The sequence below is a fragment of the Montipora foliosa genome, chromosome 10 (assembly GCF_036669935.1).
Source record: "Montipora foliosa isolate CH-2021 chromosome 10, ASM3666993v2, whole genome shotgun sequence".
In the NCBI taxonomy this organism is placed as follows: Eukaryota; Metazoa; Cnidaria; class Anthozoa; order Scleractinia; family Acroporidae; genus Montipora; species Montipora foliosa.
In genome coordinates this window covers 9,980,311-9,987,810 of record NC_090878.1, presented here as the reverse complement: position 1 = coordinate 9,987,810, position 7,500 = coordinate 9,980,311, and the positions used below count along the sequence as shown (strand labels likewise).

Below are 7,500 nucleotides of genomic sequence, written 5' to 3'. Positions count from 1 at the left end.
GGAACGATAGAAGCGAGATAAGTCGGGAAATAGCCAGCCAAAAACCGCTAAAAATCTGTCCACCATTACTCGGACGGCATTGGAGAAGCCTGCGATTATTTTGTAAGCGGTCTTCACGCAAGACTTGGCTCGTGACGTCATACGCGCATCGCTTCGTGGGCGTTTGACAAAGCGAACAAGTCGATCAAGGAGTAATATATATATTATCAGCAAAAAGCAACTCGGCGATCTCTCGCATCTCATAGACGGCATGGGAAATTAGCCGCGTTTATTTTGAGCGTTGCGCATATGACGTCAGACCCTTGGCGATCCAGCTAGACCCAATCCTTTTCCTTGCTCACGGTCATTTGCCGTTCGAGTAATGGCGGACAGCGAAAACCGAAAAACTACGTTACAATAATCATACTTTCCGAGGGAATTTTGAGATAAAATTGGCATGATACCTATTTAGTACGTCTATTTTCAAAATATAAAGAAAAAAGGACATGCAAAGTTTTCATCGTAGTGGCACTTTAAAAACACATTTCTTCATTAGAGTGGTTTGCAATTGAGTTTCGAAAGTAATTAGCAAATTGCTTTGGTTTTGCATTACTTCACTCAGTGATTGGTTCAAAGTTCTCGCACCAGTTTTTTTTACCAATCAGAAGTGAAACCAAAACCAATCGTGGCTCGCTCGTGCACATTTTCCCGCGCTTGTGTCCGCTACGTGTAATTACTTCCGAGTTTTGATTGGTTTACTGGATTGTATCCCTCCTTTTTGATTGGCCAAAGTAATTACATTTACTTTGGTTTTGGTTTTACGACACTCGATTAAAACCCGCTCTACATTTCGACAATTTCTGTCCTAAAGCAGAACAATTGACACCTGAACCAAGTTAATGGCTTAACCTCCACGAGCGTATTGGTTGAGCAAACAAACTAGTGATCGGAAGGTTCGACTTCTGTTCGAAGCGCCCGGAATTTTTTCCGAATACTCCCGAGTCATCATCGGAAAACAGGACAGACATAACTCCGTGGTAGGTAGGTAGGTAGGTTATCCGGACTAGTAATCGGAATGTCGTATACTTGACTTCCGTTCGGAGCGCTCGGATTTTTGTTCGAGTATTCCCGAGTCAACATTAAAAGAAAAAAACACAATAGTATAGATCTTTCGTTACCCTTTTCTGTTCGCCGTTAAAATTTGGTTGCAAACCGCTTATTGGGTTGTCTATTGGGCAGTGATTTGACCAATGGATAGCGAAATCTTCCCTTCAAGTAACTGGAAAGGAAATGAACTTTATTTAAGTGTCTAATCTTCTAGCGCTGTAGAGCACTAATCGGGGACAATGTAAATTGAAATTAACAAGTTAACGCAAATCAAATCAAATTTTGGTTTTTGAGGAGAGGGGAAACCGGAGTACCCGGAGAAAACTTCTCGGTGCAGAGTAGAGAACCAACAAACTGAATACACATATGACGCCGAGTCTGGGAATCGAACCCGGGCCACACTGGTGGGAGGCGAGTGCTCTCACCACTACGCCATCCCTGCACCCCAAGAGAAGATAAAACCGGAGAAAAACCTTTCGGTGCAGAGTAGAGAACCAACAAACTCAACCCACTTATGACGCCGAGTCTGGGAATCGAACCCGGGCCACATTGGTGGGAGGCGAGTGCTCTCACCATTGCGCCATCCCTGCATCCCGCCATCCCTGGGGCCAGAGAAATAGTGTTTGAAAGACTGACCTCTTCTAATGTGGTAACTTTGCAGGTTCTCAAGACAGACAAGGACAAAGAAGAGGCAAAACACGAAGAAGAAATTGCAGATTTTTTGGAAAAACACGGTAAAGAGCTACAGGATCTGGAGTCAGCCAACAACCAGAAGCTTATGTCAGAATATGAGAAATACCAAGAACTTCAAGCGAAGAGCCAGAAGATGCAGGAAGATTACGAGCGACAACTGACGGAGATGGAAGAATCCAAAGAACAAGCATTGGAAGAGTTGACGGAGTACTACGAGAATAAACTGACGGAGAAAAGCGCACAGCTGGAACAGGTAATTCCGATAAGGATTGGAGACGAACCTTCAATTTGAAATTAAATTCCCTTCCCCAAGAAAATGCACATCCGGTTTGAGGTTTACGCGAGTTCGGTGGTCCTTAATTTTCGCTTGAACAAGTCTTTGAGGGGAAATGATAGAGCGGTAGGCCGGTTTCATCTCTAAACCGACGTGCAGTCCGTGGAATCACTGCTTTAGTTAAAGTGCAGCTCTGGACCGCGATTTCGTAATAAGAGGTACTGAATAGTATTATATTTCGGGTAAACTTTGTTAGCCCACTGTTTGGGTAAAATGCTTTGAATCCTACTCGCACTAAGTTAAGTATAAATACTAAGGTGATCCTCTCTGCTGGTGGCTGTGTTTTATTTTTCGTTGAGTTGATCGATATGTACGGAAACGGGAGATTAGTTCTCTCTTCTCCTGAATATCGGAATGGGCAAGTTTTCTTTCTCATTGCAAGTTCGCCTAATATTAAGTAACGTGAATCACTCATTATGGCGAGAGGAAGGCCTCTCGAAAAAGCCCCTCCTTTTTTTTCAAGGGAATTAGTCCACTTGCAAACTTTATGGTAATTAGACTATAGGTCTAGTAAGATAATGGTTTGACACTGAACGAAACATCAAAAAATAGTCAGTGTCAAAGCATTATCCTACTATGTTAGCTCCTGGCTACCACTACTCTACTTTTAGACTATGTTTACTTGTTACCGATTAAACACAAAATCTTAAAGGGGTTTGCCTTGCTCCATTCGGAAAAGATGTAGCGGAAGTGAGACTTGCTCAAAAGCCCACTTGCTTACACAGGACCCTCAGAGAAGCCGCAGGATCTCTTCCCCGAACTTAAAGGGTGCTCTTGAGTTAACTAAATTTCACCTTAATTTTATTTGCTTCGTGTTTATTCATTTTATTACAGTCGCAAGATGAATCTAGACAACAGTTAACAGAGTACGAAGAAACAAAGAAGCAGATCGAAGAAGACGCTGATCGAGAAATCTTGGATATTAAAAACAAGTACGAGAGACGTTTGAGAGAGGAGAAGGAAGCCAATTTGAGACTGAAGGGTGAAACAGGCATCATGCGAAAAAAGGTAAAACCCCTCGGCGCGAAACCCTCTGTTTGAAGGATAAGGAAAATTTAAGGTTAGGATAAGTATTGGATTAGAGTTAGTTTCAGATCTTAGAGAGATTTACGAAAGAGACAAGTGAGCCTCGTACTTACCTGGGACAATCTGGGTGAGGCTAAATCGCGTGGGTCGTGCGTCGAGGGCCGTGTTTGTTTAAAAATAAAAATAAAAATAAATATATATATATGAGCTTCCTCAGTGCTCGGTCCAAATTTGTCTTAGGTCTTAGGTCTTGTCTGTTTCGAGAATTTCCAGTCGTTGATAAAAACTTTGAAAAGGGTTAGGGTTAGGGTTAGGGACCAACGACCAACGACCCACGACACACAACCCACGACTCACGACCCACTTACCCACGCCGATTAGGCACTCTCGGACAATCTAAGCAATGGGCCATTTCCGAGTTCATGTCAGCCTCCTGTTCAAAGCGAAGCTAAGTGCGACGTTTTTGTGATGCTAATTAGTTCTACATTAAATATGAATTTTAATCTAGTAACCTGAGTTCAAGAGTCCATGACTAGGAGCGAACAACTCCCATACTAAGCCTATGCGCGGCCTTTTTGCAGGCCGCTCTATTTTTAGACTTCCTTTTCCGCAAAATAACTAAGGCATTTCCGGTTCGGTGACGCTATGACGTCAAGTTAGTTTCTTGTGATTGGTCATCGGGCTCCCTCGGGAGTCTCATTCGCGGGAAATTTAATTTGAAAATAAATCGGTCTTTGAAAACGTCGTGCAGGAATATAGGGCTGTTGTTCGTTCCTAGTCATGGGCTCCGGTCTGAGTTCGATATTTCATAAGGCAGTTCAGTCTTTTTTTATAGGGCGAAAAAAACTTAAAAAAGAAATCATTCCCTTGCTTTAAATGGCATCGAAGATTTGCAAGAGAGACCACAGACTTGTAGCTGTGTGATGCAACCAAGCAGCGTCCTTGGGATTTTGAAATGCTAGATAAAACTTTCATTAAATCGTGTTAAAATTGCTCTGTTGATTGTTTTAGTTTACAAGCCTGCAGAAAGAGATCGACAATTGCAAGGCCGATATACAAAGGCAGCAAAACGAGAACAACAAACTACAAGGAGTCATCAAATCTCTGGAGAAAGATATATATGGACTGAAAAAAGAGATTCAAGAACGAGACGAAACCATTCAAGATAAGGTACTTGCAGTTGCCGTCATCTTAGATCAAGTATTCCACGCAGCCATTCTCGTGTTGTCACGCAACTCTCCTTCCCAGAATCGTTGCGTGACGACACAAAGAACGGCTACGTGGAGACTACTTAACACATCGCTGAAGAAGCCTATTTTGTTCCCCTGGAAAATACCCTTAGCCTATTATATTATTTTCTTACTTGAAAGCACGCCTGATCTTGGGCACTTTTGACAAGTCCAAGCCAGTTTGTACGAAACGGGAGTTCATAATTAGTCGTTGGAAACGTTCAAGTTTATCACGATGGTGGCCCACCATTCGCCTTAGTCTTCGCTCGGCCCTTTTCAATGAGCAAAGGAATGGTAACGTAGATTCAAGAGTGAAGATTTTCTGAATAAATAGGTCCTGGATTCTTTAAAGGAGCAAGTTATGCTGTTTAGCGATAAAGCTTCTGAAGCCCAGTTCAACTCTCGCCTGTGACTGCTTACTTGAGTCGGTTGGTCAGGAGCTTTTAAACACTTTGAGGTTCTTTTTATAGCCAACTGGTTTTCCTCTCACTATTTCGGATTCTTGACTCTCTTATCTCCAATTGTATTCAGTTTATTTGTATTTGTTTGATCTGCATGAAAATTCTTTCACTTCAAGAGGAGTAATCAATTAAATAACCTTATTCGTTCAATAGTCTGTTCGAACATTCATTCATTCATTTCAGTATAAATTTACAATGACGCTGTTCTGTCTGTTAAAGGAAAAACGGATCTATGACTTGAAAAAGAAAAATCAAGAGTTGGAGAAGTTCAAGTTCGTGTTGGATTACAAAATAAAAGAGCTGAAGAAACAAATAGAGCCCAGAGAAAATGATATTAAGGCCATGAAAGAACAAATACAAGAGGTGAGAAGACGATTTGTACAGCGCCTTGGGAACCATAGAGAGCAATTCCCTAATAAATATTTCCTTACAACACGGGGCTTTCAAAACTACAGAGACGCGTTATCCGTCTAGGGAAAATATGGCGGAATTATGAAGAGACAGGGGTAGCTCAGTCGAACGGTGCGCGGCTTTTTGAGTTAGAGGTCGCTAGTTCGATCCCCGTCTCATTCCATCGACGTCTGTTTCGACTTTCATCTGGTCCCTGTAGCTGTAGCTTTGAACACCCGTAAAACGGAGCATTGACGGAGGAAGGGGGGGGGGGGGTAAAGGTGCGCACCGAGGGCCACAAGTAAATCAGTAACTCTAGTTCACTGTCACGTGTTACCCTCGTAAAATAGGGACCTCTGTGGCTCTGGCATTCTATCCGTCTTTTGTAAAGACGAGAGAAAATTTGTGAGGAACACAATTTGTTTACAGAAGGAACTTACGCAAACATTTTTAAAACGTCTGTTGAGTTTGTCTAGTGCAGAGACGAGCACAAGACTTGTTATGCATCCAGACGAATTGTTCCTTTAGTACATCTTTGAAGACGGTTTTAATAAGATAGTGCAGCTAGACGGATGACGCGTCTTTTGCCCGTCTTTATGCTTGACGAGCTAAACAATCGCTCTCCTCAAAAAAGTTTGCTCATGTTCTTTCTCGACGGATTCATGCGTCTCCAGTTTAAGAACGGTCATTTTGGCAAACGTTATCCGAATGCTGCATGAGCGTGGCTCGAAGCGGTTGTCCAACGGTGGTTAGCTGGCATTTGTTTGAGATCCACAGCGAAAGCTAACCTCTAGACGAGGATGTGGTAACAATGTTGGTTTCACCTCATTCAACATGTTGAAGAACAATCGTTCTGGCATTGATACGTCCAACAAAGAGTAAAATTAAGCGAAATCATGATAACATTCATCTAACGACAACTATTATATAACTCATTGCCAATCAACGTGAGATGTTAGACGCCCTTCGTTTTCGTCACCAAAATGTTGCAACGTTTAACGTGAGCTTAATATTGAGGCCTTGCTAAACCTGGCAAAGTTTTCTTGAATTGTTAATCTTCAAGGAAACCGGGTAATGTTGAAATATGCTTTTCGAAAGAAAATTTTGCGACCGGGAAGCAAAAATGTTTTGAATAGAGTGTTTTCACGTGACGTCACGGCGGCCATGTTGGTGTCCCCAACTAATCCTCCGGGAATTGAACTCTGTTATCATGCAAACGTTTTCTTTTGTTCTGGTGGAAAAACAAGGTTACTGATCACGTGAGTGAAAACACTCTTTAGATTAAAAAGGTATCTTCATCATCATCATCGTAGTAGTCGTCGTCATTATCGTCGTCATCATCGTTGTCGTCGTCATTGTCGTCGTCATTGTCGTCGTCATCATCGTCATTGTCGTCGTCTTCATCATCATCATCGTTATTTGTATTTGAGACTGGTTTTTTACAGCCTCAATACATGTTCTCAATACTCGCTGCGCGCTCGCTTTGCGTGAGCTACGCGTTCACTCTGCACTTTGCGCGTATTGGACGTGGGTGTGGAAAGTTCACTGGCGTTGGGGCGCACAGAAAAATGTTAATTGTGTCAGCACTTGACTGTTTGCACTCAGAACTCGCTTTCTTATTTCATCCCTTATTTTTAGATGGAGAGCGAGCTTGAACGGTTCCACAAACAAAACACAAGTCTTGAACTAAACATCACGGAGCTTAGACTCAAACTGAAGGCTACAGACAAGGAGATGCATCTGGAGAGACAACGGGTAAAAACCTTTTCGTGAATTTGCCTTCAGTTCTCAGTTTGCCAGCTTTCTATGACCAGCGATTTGCACGTGTCGGCTATAGCTCCAGCTTTTGGGGAATGTGTTTACCACATATGCTCCTTTCGAACAACCTAAGCCAAACCCTAGTTGTTGAAAAAGTGGTATCTGCTGGATAAATCTCTTTCTAGTGGATAACTGCTCATTTAATTTTAATAGCACTTCTCCTCTGATGGAGAGCTATTTCTACGGTTGATTGCGCTGTCCACCTTTCGAACATGCATTTAAGGCTCGGGCTTGATGTTAGAGGGATCGAATAAGATGTCGTAGCTCATTTTTTACTTTTGCTTCCAAGGTTCGTGACGTTGAAGCTGTAGTTAAAAGGTTCAAAACTGATCTTCATAACTGTGTTGGATTTATTCAAGAACCGAAAAAACTCAAAGAAAATGTCAAGTCGTTGTATCAAAAATACGTCCAAGACGAAACGGTAGGTTGATAAAAGAATAACTGTAGTAGCAATTTTACAATT

The 7,500-nt window shown here is 42.1% G+C and overlaps 1 protein-coding gene across 1 annotated transcript in view; it reads left to right on the top strand.

Moving 5' to 3' along the window:
* The window catches only part of LOC137973661 (cilia- and flagella-associated protein 57-like), a 27,330-nt gene that overhangs the window by 16,191 nt on the left and 3,639 nt on the right, over positions 1-7,500 (top strand). Inside the window, exons 11-16 of the mRNA XM_068820516.1 lie at positions 1,748-2,032; positions 2,948-3,121; positions 4,151-4,309; positions 5,049-5,192; positions 6,858-6,974; positions 7,327-7,458. Of these exons, the coding sequence (XP_068676617.1) occupies positions 1,748-2,032; positions 2,948-3,121; positions 4,151-4,309; positions 5,049-5,192; positions 6,858-6,974; positions 7,327-7,458 (1,011 nt within the window). The remainder of the gene's footprint in view (positions 1-1,747; positions 2,033-2,947; positions 3,122-4,150; positions 4,310-5,048; positions 5,193-6,857; positions 6,975-7,326; positions 7,459-7,500) is intronic.